The 19301-nt window shown below is 43.3% G+C and overlaps 1 protein-coding gene across 1 annotated transcript; it reads left to right on the forward strand.

Annotated features, from left to right (window-relative positions):
- Positions 1–886: 886 nt before the first annotated feature.
- ndufa13 (NADH:ubiquinone oxidoreductase subunit A13) lies at positions 887–17498 on the forward strand. The gene is made up of 5 exons (XM_020529424.2): positions 887–1019; positions 7097–7175; positions 8851–8922; positions 16100–16169; positions 17265–17498. The coding sequence occupies exons 1-5, from the start codon at positions 926–928 to the stop codon at positions 17382–17384; spliced, it is 435 nt and encodes a 144-aa protein (XP_020385013.1). The 5' UTR covers positions 887–925; the 3' UTR covers positions 17385–17498.
- Positions 17499–19301: the final 1803 nt, after the last annotated feature.

Raw genomic sequence — 19301 nt, forward strand, 5'->3', positions numbered from 1 at the left:
GATTGACTTGAAATGCAAACTTTGTTTTCTCTCCACAGGTGCTGCCAAACCTGCTGAGTTTCTCCAGCAACTTTTCATAACACCATAAGGCTATAGGAAATAGGAATAGAAGTGAGCATGTTGGCCCTTCGAGCTTTCTCCGCCATTCAATACGATCATGGCTGATCCAGCATTCCTCATGTTCCACTTTCTTGCCCTTTCCCTGTAACCCTTGATACCCCGACTAATCAAAAATCTGATTTCTCTCCACAGATACTGCCAGATCTGCTGAGATTTTCCAGCAATTTCTGTTCTGTATTCAAGAATCTATCCATCTCAGCCTTAAATATGCACAAGGACTCCACCCCCACAGCTCTCTATGGCAAAGAGTTCCAAAGACTCTCAACCCTCTCCAAGAAGAAATTCCTCCTCATATCATTCTTAAATTCCCACACCTTTATTCTGAGACTATGCCCTCTGGTCCTCGACTCTCCCATGAGGAGAAACATCCTTACAGCATTTAACCGGATCAAGCCCCTTAAGAATTCTACATATTTCAATGAGTTCCCTGCTCATTCTTGCAACTTTTGCCCTTAAGACAGTCCCCTCCATGCTGGGGATCATCTGTTTTCGTTTGTTTCAGGTATCTAGTATCTGCAGTCCTTGTTTTATTCTAACTTTATAATAAGTTGGCATTTATTTTTGTCTGCAGAATTATTTGGTTGCAGATTCTCTGGAGAGACTTTCTAAAAATCAAATGCTGCATTAAGTGAAATGCAATAAATAGCAAAGAGATTGAGAATACCTGGATTAAATAAAAGAAAAGGAACAACCGTCCACTTTTAAGAGTTAGTTGCAGGATAATTGACAGTTTGCTGGTCGCAAGAGCCAGTCAGAGCGGAGCAGGCGGGATTTCCGGTCACTCGCCGGAAGGTGTTCCAGGAAGATGGCGACCCTGAAGGTGAAGCAGGACTTACCGCCTCCAGGGGGCTATGGGCCTGTGGATTACAAAAGGAACCTGCCCCGGAGAGGGTTGTCAGGTAGGATGGAGATAGAGCTTCTTCAGTCAGTCTCAGGTTGTTATAATTCCACATGAGGATCCGGAGAAGGCTAGAGGTACCTTGTGGTTACTGAAGGTGCAGGGTAGGTTAAACAAGGCTTTCAGGATATTGCCTGGGTACTGGAGTATAAGAGCGAGGAGGTTATATCCCAGTCTTTCTAAGACTACTGAAGAGAAATAATGCGCAAGATTTTAAGGCGAAGGCAGGAAACTGGAGTTGAAGATAATCAGAGATAGTAGGAACTGCAGATGCTGGAGAATCCGAGACAACAAGGTGTAGAGCTGGATGAACACAGCAGGCCAAGCAGCATCATAGGAGCAAAAAGGCTGACGTTTCGGGCCTAGACCCTTCATCAGAAATGGGGGAGGGGAAGGGGGTTCTGAAATAAATAGAGAGAGGGGGAGGCGGATAGAGGAGAGGCTAGGTGGTGCAGTGGGAGAGAGATCCCCTGAGGTTTGTCTGTAGGGAGGAGGGTAACTTCAGGCTAGGCATCCTTAGAAGAGGCTTCGCAGTGGGGTTAAAATTGAATCAGATAGTAGGAACTATGATGCTGCTTGGCCTGCTGTGTTCATCCAGCTTTGCACCTTGTTGTCTCGGATTCTCCAGCATCTGTAGTTCCTACTATCTCTGATTCAATTTTAACCCCACTGCGAAGCCTCTTCTAAGGATGCCTAGCCTGAAGAAGTTACCCTCCTCCCTACGGACAAACCTCAGGGGATCTCTCTCCCACTGCACCACCTATCTTCTCCTCTATCCATCTTCTATCCGCCTCCCCCTCTCTCCCTATTTATTTCAGAACCCCCTTCCCCATTTCTGATGAAGGGTCTAGGCTGGAAACGTCAGCCTTTTTGCTCCTATGATGCTGCTTGGCCTGCTATGTTCATCCAGCTCTGCACCTTGTTGTCTTGAAGATAATCAGATCAGCTGTGGAGTAGTTAAATATGCACAAGGACTCCACCCCTACAGCTTTCTATGACAAGGAGTTCCAGAGACTCTCAACCCTCCATTAAGTAGTGGAGCAGACTTAATGGGCCAGATAGCCTATTCTTGATCCTATGTTTTGTGGTGTTAATAGAAAAATGTGCTTATGCAGCAAGGCAAGGGAATGGTACTAAGTCATGACTCATTCTGAGAGCCAGTGTAGTCACAATGGGCCTTCTCCTGCACCATAACAATTCCATGATATTCTCCCCCCATGTAAGTCCTGAATGCACAGCTTATCTCCTATCTTCTCTCTGTGCTCGTCCTGTCTGTGAGCCCCTGTTTCTGTTTGGTCCTGATCAACCTTGACCAATATCCTTCACAATACTGTATCCTGTCCATCTCTTGGTTTTGGTCTGCCTTGCCTTAGAAGTCTAGTGCCATCTGACCTTCAACCTTCCGTTCACCTCTAAGGTCCTTGACCCAACCCCTGTTGTTGCTGGAGGTCCGAAACAAACACTGAGAATGCTGGTGAAACTCATTCTGAAGAAGAATCCTACTGAACTCAAAATGTTAATTCTTGCTGTCCACACAGAGGCTGCCAGACCTGCTGAGTTTCTCCAGCATTCTCTGTATTTGTGTTGCTTTAATTTTGGCCTCTTGAGCAACCTCAATTTTAATTGTACCACCTTTGGTGGCTGTACCATCAGTTGCCCATGTTCTTAGCTCTAGAATACCTTCACTTGAATTCTCTGTCTCCTTGCACTGCGTTTCCCCTTTAAGATTTAAAATCTGCATCTTTGGCCAAAGTTTTGATCACAAGACCTTATGTTGCCCAATGTGACTCAATTTTTTTTTATATAGTGAAATAACCTGAAATATTTTATTACAGTAAGTCCTTGTTTGATTTTGCACCATTTAAACTTGTTTTGCTTTAAACTCATTAAGTTAATGGCACCTGTAATATCATTGAATGTTGTGAGACAAGCTTTTACGTAGCTTCCCACGTGATTGCCATTTTGAAGTGGTCTGTCCTGCTCTCTAACTCTCCGACTCGAGACCATTGCCAACTTCTGTTGTGCGACATCTTCTTGTGCTTGACCCTTTGTGTAGCTGTCCTCTCCTCCACCCTCTTTCCACCCTCCCACATAGTGTGAAGCCCAAGGAATTGCTGTCTGAGCTCTGAAGAATCCTATTGGATTCAAAACTTTAATTCTGTTTCTCTCCCTCTCTCTGTCTCATAAGAACTCGGTAGACAATTCAGCTCCTTGAGCTTGCTCTGCCGTTTAATATGATCATAGCTGATCTCATCACAACCTCAATATCACTTTCATGCTCTCTCCCCATAACCCCATTACTAATTAAAAATCTGTCTATCACCTCCTTAAATTGACTCAGTGTCTTGATGTCCACTGTACTCTGGGGTAGTGGATGTCATAGATTAATTACCTTTTTGAGAGAAGAAATTCTTCCTGATTTGTTTTAAATCTGCCAACCCTCACTAAAACTATGACCTCTCATTCAAGATTGCTCCACAAGGAGAAACACCCTCTCAGCCTATTTTGTCAGTCCTCTTTTGCATCTTGTATACCTCCAATTAGATCTCTTCTTATCCTTGCAAACACTAACAAGTATAGGCCTAAACACACAACCTTTCATCAGACGACAAACCCCTCATCTCTGGCATTAATCCCGTGAACCTTCTGTGAACTGCTTCCAAAGCAATTATATCCTTCCTCAAGTACGGGTACCAAAACTGTATGCAGTACTCCAGATGCGGTTTCATCAATGCCTTGTACAGTTGCAACAGTATTCCCTATTTTTGTACTCCTCAGATGCTGCCAGATCTGCTGAGGTTCTGCAGCACTTTGTTTTTATGTCAGATTTCCAGAATTCACGGCTTTTGTTTCAGAACTGAATTAATTTCAGTGTAATTAGTGTAATTCAGTGAGTGTAATTTCAAATCACAAAATCATGGCACATAGTCATGCAGCACAGAAACAGACCCTTTGGTCCAACTCATCCATGCCCACCAAGTTTCCCAACCTAAACTAGTCCCATTTGCCTGCACTTGGCCCATATCTTTTTAAATCTTTGTTATTTGTGTACCTATCCAAATGTCACTTAAATATTGTAAATTGTACCTGTGTTCACCACCACCTCTGGCAGTTCATTCCATATACAAACCAACCTATGAGTGGAAAAAGTTGCCCCACAGGTCCCTTTTAAATTTTCCTCCTCTCACCTTAAAATTATGCCTTCTGGTTTTGAGCACCCCTTGGATAAATTGAGTTCAGTTTTAAACAGTCAGAATCAATAAAAAGCTGTTGTGATGGGTTCGTGAAAGTCCCATTAGAAAGGAAAATCAGTTGCTGATATTCTCTCTCAGCCCATGTCTCCACTCTCTCATCAGCATGGCTGACTTGACCTGTCAACTGAAGTAGCCTTGCATGATGCTCAGTTGTATCACCGTTACCTCATGATAACTAAGAGACAGGCAATCAATACTAACTTTACCAGTGATGCTCACTGCTCAAAAAGGACTGTATTCGCAATAGAAAATAGCCATGGTCACTTTAATTTTCAGGACACAAGCCTGTTAATATCTCACTTTTGTTTCATTCAAGGATGTGGGCTTCACTGGTTGGGTCAACATTTATTGCCTGCCTCCAGTTGCCTATTGAGAAGTTGGAGATGAGCTGCCTTCTTGGACCAGTGCAGTCTATGTGCTGTAGGTAGACCCACAATGCCATTGGGGAGGGAGATCCAGGATTTTGAAACTTGAAAGTGGTTGTGTTCCTATTTATTTGCTGCGCTGGCACTCTGAATAGTAGGGGTCGTTGGTTCGGAAGGTGTTATCTAAGGAGCCTTGGTGCATTTGTAGATGGTGCACTGAGACTTGGTGCTGGAGGGAGTGAATGTTTGTAGATGTGTCACTCAAGCAGCTGCTTTGTGTTGGATGGTGTCGAGCTTCTTGTGTGGTTGGAACTGCACCCGTCCAGGCAAATGGGGAGAATTCCATCACACTCCTGACTTGTAGATGGTGGATAGGCTTTAGGAGGCAGGAAGTGAGTTACTTGCTGCAGGATTCTTGGCCTCTGACCTCTTCTTGTAGCTACAGTATTTACGTGGCTAGTTCAGTTTAGTTTCTGATCAATGGTAACCCCAAGGTGTTGCTATTGACAGATTCAGTGATGATAATATCATTGAACGTCAAAAGGCGATTGGTTAGCTTTTCTCTTGTTTGAGATGGAGATTGTCTAGCATTCATATGGTGAGAATATTATTTGCCACTTGTCAGGCCACGCCTGCATATTTTCCGGGTCTTGTTGCAATTGAACATGGACTGCTTCAGTACCTGAAGAGTTGCAAATGGTGCTGAATACTGTACAATCAGATGTGAACATCTCCACTTCTGATGCAGCTGAAAATGGTTGAACGTAGGATACAACCCAGAGGAATGATGGGGGAGGTCTTGTGGCACTTTGTAGTGTTCCTACCTTTGAGCTAGAAGGCATGTGTTCAAGTCCCTCCCTGCTTCAGGCATCATAGAATTCCTACAGTGTAGAAGCAGGCCATTCAGCCCATCGAGTCCACACCAATGCTGTGAAGACCATCCTCCCTCTATCCCTGTAACCCTGCATATCCCAATGCTAATCCATCTAGCCTGTATGCTATGAGCAATTTAGCATTGCCCCAATCCACCTAACCTGCACATCTTTGGACTGTGGGAGGAAACCAGAGCACCCAGAGCAAACCCACACAGACTCGGTGAGAACATGCAAATTCTGCATAGGCAGTTGCCCGAGGCTGGAATCAAACCCGGGACTCTGGTACTGTGAGGCGGCATTGCTAGCCACTGAGCCAGCATGCTGCGATCTCCCCACATGTTGATTAGAAGCTTTCCTCATGGTAGATATTTTCTCGCAATTTTAAGGCAGAGGTGGCTGTACTGGAACAGCTTGGCGAGGAACACAGCAACACAGTATTCTAGCTGTGTCGCTGGGATAATGTCAGGGCTTGTAGTGTTTGCTGTATCCGGTGTGTTCAGCCATTATTTGGTATCATATGGAGTGAATCAAATTGGTTGAAGACTGGTATCTATGTTACGCTGAAAAAGGCCAATTTTATTCATCCACTTGGCATTCCTGGCTGAATTTGTTGCAAATATTTCAGCCTGATCTTTGCTGCCACACCTACTTGTACCACTGCACTAATTTATTATGTTGTTTTGCTGCTGATTGATCAATGCCCTCTCAATTGAGCAGATGGAATGCAGATTGGGTGATCACTTTGCAGGACACTTCAGTTCACAAGGCTGACCCAAAGTGAATGGTTGCCTGTTAATTTACTTCTCTGCTCTACTCCCATACAGACCTCTGCCTCGTACACTGTTCCAGTGCAGCTTAATATAAGCTTGAGGAACAGCACCTCACCTTTCAGTTCGGCACTTTCCAACTTATCATACTCAACACTGATTATGATAATTTAAGATCTGAACCACTAGTTCTCATTTTCTTAGATGGCAGTTGTTGGTGCTGAGTGTGCTATTTCTCTTTACCCTTCCTGTATTCACATCTTGTCTTTCTCTGCGGCGTGGTGGCTCAGTGGTCAGCACTGCTGCCTCACAGTGCCAGGAACCTGGGTTCGACTCCAGCCTCTGGCAACTGTCTGTGCGGACTTTGCATGTTCTCCATGTGTCTGTGTGGGTGTGCTCCAGTTTCCTCCGACAGTGCAAAGATGTGCAGGTTAGGCGGATTGGCCATGGGAAATGCAGGGTTACAGGGAAAGCAGCTGGGTCTGTGTGAGATGCTGTTCGGAGGGTCGGTGTGAACTCAATGGGCCGAATGGCCTGCTTACACACTGTAGATTCTATGATTCTCACATTGTTATCTCCTTTGGCCTTTGTTCCTTCATCACTTTTGTCATTTTAATCTCTCCTGTGTTCCAGCCTGTCACTGACCTTTTTCCTTCTGAATTTTTCCTGCCTCTTGTTACCTTCTAACTCTTGCCACGTCTAATGAAAGGATACTGACTTGAGATGTTAATGCTGTTACTCTCTCCACAGGTGCTGCTGAGTAATAATTCCCATTTCTTGCATTACAGTCACTAGCTGTGTATTATTATCTGTTTAGGTTATAGCATGTTTGGGATTGGAATTGGAGTTTTAATCTTTGGATACTGGAGACTATTCAAGTGGAACAGGGAGAGAAGGTACGTTGCTCTAAAAGAGTTTAATCCTGGCTTAATTAAAGCTGACTCCTTGCTTTGGAGGAACGTTCTAGGAGCTTCCTATTCCCTCTCTCTGAGGCGAGTCTCAAGTTCAATGTTTACTCTTTAAATTCCTTGGTGTTAGCTGATTACGGCCAAGGCAACTATTGCAGTCAACTAGCGATTACTGTGCTAGGGAGTAATTGAAAATCCACCAGCACTTGAAGAGAAAATGCTTTTTGTTTTGGTTTTTTGGCAGGTGGTGCGAATAATTGGCTAGTTTTTTCAAAGCGTAGGCGCCGGTGTGATGGGCTAAAGTTCTGCAAAGTAAGGGTCTATGGGTTCTCTCTGGTGCCCTCTCCTGGAAAAGTGTGGTGTGCCCTGAACAGTCTGCTTCTGCTGTAGTTTTAATGAAATTGACTAACTGGTGTCAAAGATTCCACAGCTTTCAAATCATATGCAGCCTTCTGGAGGTGAAAGGATAGCCTTAAACTTGGGAAATGAGAATTTTCCATGTGGTTTCTCTGTCTGTATTCAAATTATGTTCATCACCCCTAATCTTTTAATTTTGGTCTTTTTCAACCAACTTATTTATCTTTTTTTAAAGAATGTTAATGACTCTAGTTCAAAAGTAGCTTGTGCTAGAGAATTTCGCATTGTAACGTCCCTGAATTAATTTTGTGACTATCCTACTGCTTGTGGCCATGTTTCTGTCTATCTGACCGGGGAAATTGTGACCAGGTGAATAATTGCAGACAATCTCTTATTGTTGTGAAGATCTCATTGATTTTAGTGGGATGAAAAGGCCTAACTTATAAAATCTTCACAAGTTTAATCTTTGATGTACAGTGTCTGTCTGCTCCTGCTTCCCATTGCATTAATGTCCATTTTGTAGCAGGGTACTATGTCAATCAGAATCACAAGCTGGAAGATTCCATTGGAGATCAATTAACAACTCAAAGGTTGATGTGTTAAACCTAGGTTTTTGTAAAAGATTGACCAGCTCTATTTTAAAGAAGAGTGCGGCAGTTCTGTGCAGTATCTTGGCCAATATTTATCCCTCAACCAAAATCACTAAATCAGACTGTGCATAATCACTTTGCTATTTGTTGGATCTTACTGTGTATAAGTTGGCTGCTGCATTTCCAAAATGACAACAATAATCTTTAATTAAGGGTCTAATGATGACCATGAAACAATTGCTGATTGTCATGAAAACCCATCTGGTTCACCAAGGAAATCTGCCATCCTTATCTGGTCTGGCCTGGCCTACATATGACTCCAGACCCACAGCAATGTGATTGACTCGAAACTGCCTCTGGGCAATCAGATGGGCAATAAATGCCAGTCCAGCCAGTGTTGCCCACACCCCGTGAATGAATTTTTAAAAAACACAAAGATTGCACTTCAGGCACGTCATTGGCTTTGGGACAAAGAACATTTTGGGATCTCCTAAGGATGTGAAAGATGCTATAAAAATACAAATTCTTTTCCTTTTCTTGCCCTGTTATTCCCACAGTGGCTTTTGTATCTTAAGACCTAATTTTTTGTTTCATTCCCTGATGATGAATAACTTTTCTGCTTCCATGAATCATTTGTAATTTCTGGTTTTGCAAACTTTTCTTCAATATTAATCTTTGGTTACACATTTCCTGTTTTGTATTTTTTTTCCCCTCAGACGCCTACAAATTGAAGATCTGGAAGCCCGAATAGCATTGCTACCTCTACTGTATGCTGAACAGGATAGGAGGCAAGTCAGAGATGAGTTGTAGCGTGTGTGTTTTGGTGTAGAAATGGGACCCATTTTTAGAGCCAGAAAGAAACATGCTAAATAAAGGCAAGCTTCAGTCAGTCAGAGTTTCAGGGTTGGTTTAGAAATCTTGGCTTACTGCTGGTGGCTGCAACTTTATTGTCCAAGTATTTTGTATTGAAACTCTGATATAAGAAGTGCACATTTTTTAAAGGCTAACCTTTGTTAAATATGGCGTTATGCTATGAAGCAGCAGCTAGTGTGACACACTAAGCACTGCTATGATCAGGAAGCTTCGCACAGTCAGGAAGGAGAGATCCCATCCCAACTGAAAAACAGCCCAAGTGAGTATATAGTTTGGGGAATTTGGTGCAAAGGAAAGTTGTTATCTGCTTGTTTTTTTGTTGGCTCATAGTTTAAGGTTTTTTTAATGGGATATATTGAAGCCCAGGATCAGGGGCCCAGCACAAAAACGACATCACGGGTAAACCATATATTCATTAGTAATAACTGCTAATTTGACTAGCCATTTTGTAGGTAACTTTCTGATTGAAGGTAAATAAGGGAAATATTTACAGGCTACAAACTAAAAGACCAGAATGAAACTTTTAAAAATCAAATCCATAACAAAATAATTAAAATGACATGCAGGTCCAGATGAAGTTCTGTAACTGCATGATGTGAGAGCTGGCGGTCTCCATTGTGGTCCGTAGTGACCACATCTGTAGCAGGTGTTGGTTGCTTGAGTTACTCTGGCTCAGAGCCAATGAGCTGGAGTCTGAGCTTTGAACACTGTTACACATCAGGAAGGGGGAGTGATGCAGTGTTTAGTGTCGAGGTTCGTCCTGAGCAGCCCCATGACACAGGGACTCTGTGCTGTACGGTCTGTTCCCTGGGACGCACACCGAGACAGACGTCAACTGTGTCTGGAGGACCATCAACTTGGTGAAAGACGCTCTTTGGTCTGCCCGGAACTTGCTGGTCTTCCAGAGCAAGAAGTTGACCTCGACTGAGTGTTGCAGACTGGCACGTTCTGTGGTCCGGAGCTACATGCTAAGGGACGCACTGAAGCCTGGGGAGCTGCTGTCAAGGTGCAGTGGGGAAAGACCACCATCTCCGATTTTTCTGCTGAAGGTAAATGGCGGTCTGTTCAGTTATCAGATCTTCCTCATGTCTCAAATATATTTAAATATTAGTATTGTATGTCAAAGAGAGGTCTTTGATTTTTTTGGATAGAGTCAAATTCCAATGTTTTGTTTATCTACTTGATATACAACTGTACAGAACCGAACTGCTTTTGTGACAATGTGTATATATACAAAGAGTTTTTTAATGAATAAAGTATATTTTTGAAATATAAAAGAAAAGGGAGAGTTACCCAGATGCTGTGTTTTAGGAGACAGTCACACAGTTGAATCATAGAATCCGTACAGTGTGGAAACAGGCCATGTTGCCCATGGAGTCCACACTGACCCTCCAAAGAACATCCCACTCAGACCTGCCCCCTACCCTATCCCTGTAACCCTGCATTTCACCTAATTCACCTAGCCTACCAACCCTGGATGCTACATGCAATTTAGCATAGCTAATCCACCTACTAGCACTTCTTTGGACTGTGTGAGGAAACCAGAACACCTGGAGGAAACCCACAAAGACACGGGGAGAATATGCAAACTCCATACAAACGGTTGCCCGAGGGTGGAATCAAACCTGGGACTCTGGCGCTGTGAGGCAACAGTGCTAGGCGCTGTGAGGCAACAGTGCTAGCCACTGTGCTGCCCCGTTTCTTTTTTTAATATGATCGTGACTGATCATCCAACTCCGTAACCTATTCCAACTTTCTCCTCAGACCTTTAGATTAACTACCTCAAAATCAGTCTGAGGCAGGAGGGTGTGACTAACAGCAAATCAGGTAGAGGCATCCAGGAGGTAGTGCTGAAGGAGTCTCAGCCCTGGAGCTTACCTAATAGGTTTGAGATTCTTGCTCCCTGTGTGAATGAGAATGTGGTCTGTAGAGAGGATGAGCAAACTGACCACAGCATAATGGTGCAAGAAAAAAAGAGAAACATAGTTTGTAATCGGGGATAATATAGTCAGGGGAATCAACACTGTTCTCTGTGGCTCTGAAGGCTGTGTTGTCTGCTGGGTGCCTGGGTTCAGGGTATCTCATCTAGGCTGCAGAGGATCTTGGAATGGGAGGGGTAAGATCCAGTTGTCATGATCCATGTGGATCACGATGATACAGGTAGGAAGAGGTTCTGCTGAGGCAATATGAGCAGCAAGGGGCTAAATTTAAAAAGCAGAACCATAAAGATGGCAATGTCTAGATTACTACCTGAGCTGTGAGCAAGTTGCCACAGGGTCAATAAGATTAAAAAGGCAAACGCATGATGAAGATTAGTGTGGGAAAAACAGGTTCAAATTCATGGGACATTGGCATCAGTACTAGGGAAGGAGGGAGCTGTTGGGACAGGATCCACCTGCTGGGACTAGAATCCTGGTGAATCGCAAAACTAGGACTGTGGATTGGGCTTGAAACTAATGTGTGGGTTCAGTTGCATAGCAAATTATGGGGAAACTTAAAAGGGGGTGATGGGTGCTCAACAGAGGTTATTAAAGTTTCCAGAACAAATAATAGGGCAGAGAGTATGGAAAGGGTCAGAAATCTAACTTCAGGTACAGCAGAGAAGGGGGCAGTCAACACAGGACTGAGAGTGTTGGACTTAAAAACACACAGTATACAAAATGAGGTAAATGAGCTTGTCGTGCACATTGAAATTAGTAAGTACGATGTTGTGGGTGTCACAGAGACGTGGCTGCAAGGGGATCAGGGCTGGGAACTAAATATCCAAGGATATGCATTCTATCAAAAGGACAGGCAGATGGGCAGAGGGATGGGGCTGTCTTGTGAGAAAAATGAAATTAAATCAACAGCAAGAAATGATATAGATTCACAAGACATACTAACTGTGTGGGTAGAGTTGAGGGGCCGCAAAGGGGAGGAAGACCCTGATGGGAGTTATGTACAGGCCTCCTAGCAGTAGCCAGGGTGTGGGGAAGAAAATAAATCAGGAGATAGAAAAGGCATGTATGAAAGGCACTATTATAATAATCATGGGGTCTTCAGTATGCAGGTGGATTGGGAAAATCAGGTTGGTAGCAGATCCACAGAAAAGGAATTCATGGAATGTGTGAGATTTTTCTTTTAGAGCAGCTTCTAGAACCCACCAGATGTGCAATGAGGCACACTTGATTGTGGAGCTTAAGGTGAAGGAACCCATAGGGGACAGTGACCATTATATGATAACACTCACCCTGGGAGGGAGAAGCTGGAATCAGATGTAACGGTATTACAGTTGAGTAAAGGTAACTACAAAGACATGGGGGAGGAGCTGGCCAGAGTTGATTGGAAGGGAAGCCAAGCAGGGAACATAGTGGAGCAGCAATGGCAGGAGTTTCTGGGGTAATTCAGGAGGCACAGCAGAAGAAGAAACATACTAAGGGGAGAATGAGGCAACCATGGCTGACAAGGGAAGTCAGGGACAGCATAAAAGCAAAAGAAAGTGCATACAATGTGATGACGATTAGTTGGAAGCCAGAGGATTTAAAAACCAGCACCAGAGAAGTAGCAATTGGGAACAAGGAAATAGTGGAGGAACTGAATAGGGTAATTTGTATCAATTTCACAGTGCATACTACCAGCAGCATACCAGAACTTCGAGAGTGAGGGGGTAGAGGCAAGTATGGTGTCCATCACTAAGAAGGTGCCAGGGAAGCTGAAAGTACTGAAGATGGATAAATCACCCAGACCAGAAGGACTACACCTGAGAGTTCTGAAGGAGATAGCTTAGGTGATTTTTAGAGGCATTGGTGGTAATCGTGCAGAAATCACGAGTCAGGGAGTGTCCTGAGGTGTGGAAAATAGTTAACGTAACATCCCTTTTCAAGAAGGAAGGGAGGCAGAAGATTGGCAATTAAAGGCTAGTTAGCCAGACCTCAGTCGTTGGATAGATTTTAGAGCTCATTATTAAGGATGAGATTGTAGAGTACTTGGAAGTGCATGGTAAATTAGGGCTGAGTCAGCACAGTTTCGACAAGGGGAGATCATGCCTGATAAATCTGTTAAAGATCTTTGAGGAGGTAATGAGCAAGTTGGACAAAGGACAGCCAATGGACGTAATCTGTTTGGATTTCCAAAAAGCCTTTGATAACATGACACACTGGAGGCTGCAAAATAAAGTAGGAATCCATCATGTTAGGGGCACTGATAGAGGATTGCCTGACTGGCAGAAGGCAGAGAGTGGAGATAAAGGGGTCTTTTTCAGGATGGCAGCTGGTGACAAGTAGAGTGGTGGGGTGGGGTGGTGGGAATGTGGGGAATCTTTGTTGAGACCACAACTATTCATATTATGCATTAACAATCTGGATGAAGGAACTGAGGACCTTGTTGCTTAGTTTGCAGATGACACAAAGATAGGCAGAGGGATAGGTAGTTTTGAGGAAGCAGGAAGGCTCCAGAAGGACTTGGACAGGTTAGAAGTGTGGGCATAGAAGTTGCAGGTGGAATACAATGCGGGTAAGTGTGAGGTTATGCACTCTGGTGGGAAGAATAGAGATGTAGAGTATATTCTAAATGGGGAAAGGCTTCAGAAATCTGAAGCACAAAGGGACTTAGGAGTCCTAGTTCAGGATTCTGTTAAGGTTAACACGCAGGTTCACTTGGCAGTCAGGAAGGCAAATGCAATGTTAGCATTTATTTCGAGAGGGCTAGAACATAAGGGCAGAGATGTACTGCCGGGGCTGCATAAGGGTCTGGTCAACTGTATTTGGAATATTGAGTAGCTTTAGGCCCTGTATCTAAGGAAGGATATGCTGGTCTTGGAGTGGATCCAGAGGAAGTTTACAAGAATGATCTGAGGGATAAAGGGCATGTCATATGGAGGAGTTGTTGAGGTCTCTGGGTCTGTAATGGAGTTTTGAGGGATGAGGGAGTGTCTCTTTGAAACTTGCAGAAAACTGAGGCCTGGATAGAGTGGATGTGGAGAAGATGTTTTCACTAGTAGGAGAGACTTGGACCCAGGGGCACAGCATCAGAGTGAAGGGATGGCCCTTTAGAATTGAGATGAGGAGGAATTTCTTCAGTCACAGGGTGGTGAATCTGTGGACTCATTGCCACAGAGGACTGTGGAGATCAAGTTATTGGGTGTATTTTAAGGTTTTAGAGTAGATTTGTAGCTCAGGGTTGTGGATGTTGTGGTTGGTTGGTTCGTTGTTCCGTAGACGTTTCATTACCCTGCTGGGTAACATCATCAGTGCAGCCTCCGATGAAGCGCCATTGTGTTTTCCCGCCAGGTTTTTAAACTCTGGAGTCCGTTGAGCTGTATTATCTCACTTCCAGTTTTCCTTTGCAATGGAGTGTATATGGAGTTGGGTTCTATGTGTTTGTTGATGGCTTTCTTTGTGGAGTACCAGGCTTCTAGGAACTCCTGTGCCTGTCTCTGCTTTGTTTGAAGATACTACACGCCCTGACACACTCATCACACTACCTTACATCAGGGACACATTGGAACTAACCACAAGACTCTTATGACCAATGGGCATCAGAATAGTGCACAAACCCACATCAACCCTCCAACTGTTCACCTGAACCAAAGACCCACTACCCACTATGGACAGGACCAATGTCATATACAAGATTCCCTGCAGAGACTGTGACAAACTCTACATTGGACAAACAGGAAGGAAATTAACAACAAAGGTACACGAACACCAATTGGCTACAAAAAGACACGACCAATACTCACTCATCTCTATCCACATGGATAAGGAGAACTACCAGTTTGATTGGGACAACACCAAGATCCTGGGACAAACAAAGCAGAGACAGGCATGGCAGTTCCTAGAAGCCTGGTACTCCACGAAGAAAGCCATCAACAAACACATAGAACTCGACCCCATATACACTCGTTGCGAAGGAAAACCGGAAGTGAGGCAATCCAGCTCAACAGACTTCAGAATTTAAAATCCAGGCGGGAAAACACAATGGCGCTTCATCAGAGGCTGTATTCTAAGATTGAATAGATCCTTGATTAGTAAGGGATCAAGGATTATGGGGAGAAAGCAGGAGAATGGGATCAAGAAGCATATCAGATATGATTGAATGGCAGAGCAGATTTGATGGGCTTAATGACCGAATTCTGTTCCGTATCTTATGGTCCTATGGTGAATATTTGAAACATAGAGATGGACAGTGAGGAGAACGCAAAGCAACAGAATCATCGTTTTGATTTGATGTAGCAAACTACTGGTACCATTATAATGGGCAGAATGGTTACCGTATGAGCTATGAATGTCTCGAGTCCCATTCCACACCTGCACAAGAGCTGAATGGCCCTTGTGCTTCATACTGAAGAGTGACCTCTCGCCCCACAGATAAATGCACTACTGAGCGGAATCTGTGTTAATACTTTTTTTTCCTTTTGCCTAGACTGTTGTTGGTCAATCTAAAAAGGCAGCTGTGGGACGTTTGTTTAGTAGGAAGTACTGGTACCAGTAGGGGCCTGTGAAGACTGGACTTGCGATGCTTATGTAGCTGCCAGTGGCCAATAGGGAGGTGTTCATTTGTATTGTAACAAAGTAAAGTAACACAAGCCGAGAGCACAATTATCCTGGCTTCAAAGATTTCGTTTCTGAGGGGTGGAGTTAATGGGAAGAATAGCATGCTATGGGATGGAAATGGGAGAAGAGAGAACAAGATGGTGGAATTAGTTTGTGTGGCAGTGGTAACTATATGACACAACTTCCTATTCAAAGCTTTTCTTTGTTATAAGTTTCCATTTAATCTAACCCTTAACAATATGCTCCACACCAGCTTTGACACAAAGCAGTATGTCTAATGTTGCTCCAGAACTTGAATCCAAAACAAGGGCATTATGGAACATGACTGGGAGTTAGGAAGCTGTTTTCATTTATGATTCCTGAAGATATAATGGGCACATTTGAAAAAATAGGATAATTGTTTGTCAGTTAATACAATTGTGTGCGTATTGTTGCAACAAACATCTAATTTGACTGTGAGCCTTTGCCTCAGTAAAACAAAAATTAAATTGTTTGAATATTTTTGGTTCTTCTATTTTTCCTTTTCATTCCTCTCTTTCTGTGTCATTCTTTTCCTAAGGACTCTGCGTCTATTAAAGGAGAATCTTGAGGAAGAAGCTAAAATTATGAAGGATGTTCCAGGCTGGAAGGTAAATAGGACAATGTGTTTATTTTGTCACAAAGCAATAATAGTGCTGCTTTTTTAAATGTATCCATGGGATGTGAGTATGGGTGACAGGATTTTGACCCAGCGACTCTGAATGTATGCCGGTATATTTCCAAGTCGGGATGGTGAGTGGCTTGGAGGAGAACTTGCAGGTGCTGGTGTTCCCATGTATCTGCTGCCCTTATTCTAGCTGGTAGATCCTGTGGTTTGGAAGGTGCTGTCGAAGGAACCTCAACGATTTGCTGCAATGCATCTTGTAGGTGGTACACAGTGCTGTTACTGTGTGTCGGTGCTGGGGGGGTTGAAATTTCAATTTGGGAGGTGGGGGGACTAACAATCGAGGGCTGTTTTTGTCCTGGATGTTAAGCTGTTCGAATGACTGCAGCTTCCAGTGGTAAGTGTCACATGCCTGATTTTTGTTTTGGGTTGGGGCTCATGTTTGAAACTAGCCCATGTTGATGCAGTGAAAACATCCCCTCAATATTTGTCTTGACTGTCACTCAAAGCTTGTAAAGTCGCAACACATCCACAATAAAATGGATTGACAACATAAGTGCTGTCAGGTTGTCAAAGGATAGGAAATTTAGGTACAATATTACACTGCAGGGTACCCTTCTGCAGTTTGGGCTACAGGAGGTTCTTGGGGCAGACTAGTGGCTTTCATACCTTAGTTTGGCACTTCCATCACTTCAAACATGAGTATCATAATAAAAGGAATAGACCATTCAGGCAGATCATAACTGATCAGTAACCCAATTCAATTTACACAACCTAATTTGTCTCCCTGATTCCAGCAAACAAGTCGTCATGATTTTGCCTCAGAACAGTCTTATCTTAGGATTTTGTTTCATTGTTCTTCATCTTCCCCATCAGTGAAAATAGTTTTCTCCTCTCAAAACCTACAAATCTTTTAAACATCATAGCTGGATCGCCTCTCAATCTTCAAAACTTGAAGGAATAAAAGCCTAGTTTATTGTTACCAATCTGGTGAATTGTTGCAACATGATTGAAATGATGGTGGGATGTGGGGAGTTTTATTTTGATGTAAGTGATGGTTTGGCTATATATTGTGTTGCAGGTTGGAGAGAGTGTTTACAACTCTGATCGCTGGACCACACCCACAGTGGAGGAACTGTTTAACTTGCGACCAGAGGAAGAATACCTCCGAGCAAAATACGGGTTCCAGTGGTACGTGTGAGAACCCTGTGAGAACTTTGACCGAGGATTTGATCTTTGGCTCCCGAAAGGTGCCCTTCAGAAGAACTCTTTCCCCAAGTGTGATATTATTAAAACTGACACATGTATTTTGGAAGCTGTTTTTGTTCTTGTGTTCATTTTGCATTGTTAAGAAATTGGCTTAAATTGTGTAAAAGGCAATTGAGAGATTTCTGTCTTCTATCATATTAGGAAGCTCCAAAGCACCTTTTTGAAATGTAGTCCCAAGGTAGCCAGTCTCGCACAATAAACTCTCTCAGATAATGGGATACCAAAGAGATCATCTGTTTCTCATCGGTATCTCTTGAGAATCTGTTAGGGCCTCAATTATTCGCATAATTTATTAATGACTTGAATAATGGCATCGTATTTATCCAAATTTTCTGATGACAATGTTATCCTGAATTCTAGACAGCATAGATGATAACACAAAATTACAAAAAGACATTGATAGAATAGGTGAATGGGCAATACTATGGCAGATGGTGTTCAACGTAAGCAAGTATGACAAATATAGTTGCTGCCCAAGGAGACTTGGGAATTCAGGTACGTAGATCTTTAAAACGTCACAAATAGCTACAGAAAATAAGCAAGCTAATGGAATCCCTGCCTTTATATCTAGAGGTCTGGACTACAAGGCTGCAAAACTTGTACAAAACCCTGATTAGACCCCATTTGGAGCACCGTGAGCAGATCTGGGCACCACACCTTAGGAAGGATATATTGGCCTTGTAGGGAGCACAACGTCAATTTACAAGAGTGATAACTGGACTTCAGGGGTTTAGTAATGGGGAGAGATTATACAAATTAGGCCTGTTTTTTCTAGAATTTAGAAGGTTAAGGAGGGATCTAATTGAAATCTCCAAGGTATTAATGGAAAAGACAGGGTAGATAACAATAAACTATTTCTGCTGCTTAGGGATTCTTAAAACTCGGAGGCGTAGGAATTAGGGCCAGACGATTCAGGAGAGATTTTTCTTTTAAATAGAATCCCTACATGGTGGAAGCAGGCCATTCAACCCATCCAGTCCACACCAACCCTCCAAAGAGCATACTACCCTGATCTACACCCCCATACTCTATCCTATAGCCCTGCATTTACCATGGCTAGTCCAGTGAGTCTGAACATCCCTGGAAACAGCAATTTAGCATAGCCAATCCACCTAACCTGCACATCTTTAGACTGTGGGAGAAAACCCATGCAGACAGACAAAGAGCAATACAGCACAGGAATAGACCCTTTGGCTGTCCAAGCCTGCGCTGACACATTTTTCCCTTCCATACTAAAGCAGTCTTCACTGACACGATCTGTATCCCTGTATTCCCTTCCTATTCATGTATTCAGGGAGACGGGGGTAGAATGTGCAAACTCTGCACAGACAGTTGCCCAAGCCTAGAATTTAACATTGGTCCCTGGTGCTGTGAGGCAGCAGTGCTATCCACTGAGCCAGTGTAGGAAGTTGAGGGGTGACCTTAGAGGTTTATAAAATCATGAGGGGCATAGATAAGGTGAATAACCAAAGTCTTTTTCCCAGAGAAGAGGAGTCCAAAACTAGAGGGCATAGGTTTAAGGTGAGAGGGGAAAGATTTAAAAGGGACCCAAGGGCCAACATTTTCACATACAGAGGGTGGTTCATATGTGGAATGAACTACCAGAGAAAGTGGTAGCTGCAGCTGCAGTTAAAACATTAAAAAGATATTTGGACAGGTAAATGAATAGGAGAGGTTCGGAGGGGTATGGGCCAAATACAGGTAAATGGGACTAGTTTTAAATTTGAATTGGATCAAAGAGTCTGTTTCCATGCTGTATTACTCTATGAAGAGGTTGATTTGAGAATATCTAGAAAGGAAAACTGGTTTAAAAGAGTAAAAATTATCTGGGATATCAGCTCCCTTCCTT

This window comes from Rhincodon typus, unplaced genomic scaffold, assembly GCF_021869965.1.
Source record: "Rhincodon typus isolate 14 unplaced genomic scaffold, sRhiTyp1.1 hic_rhity00000785, whole genome shotgun sequence".
NCBI classification, from domain to species: Eukaryota; Metazoa; Chordata; class Chondrichthyes; order Orectolobiformes; family Rhincodontidae; genus Rhincodon; species Rhincodon typus.

Coding starts and splice junctions, on each gene's coding strand:
- ndufa13 (XM_020529424.2), top strand. CDS start 926: ATGGCGACCCTGAAGGTGAAGCAGGACTTACCGCCTCCAGGGGGCTAT. Junction 1,020..7,096: donor GCCCCGGAGAGGGTTGTCAG/GTAGGATGGAGA, acceptor TTATCTGTTTAG/GTTATAGCATGTTTGGGATT. Junction 8,923..16,099: donor TATGCTGAACAGGATAGGAG/GCAAGTCAGAGA, acceptor TCTTTTCCTAAG/GACTCTGCGTCTATTAAAGG.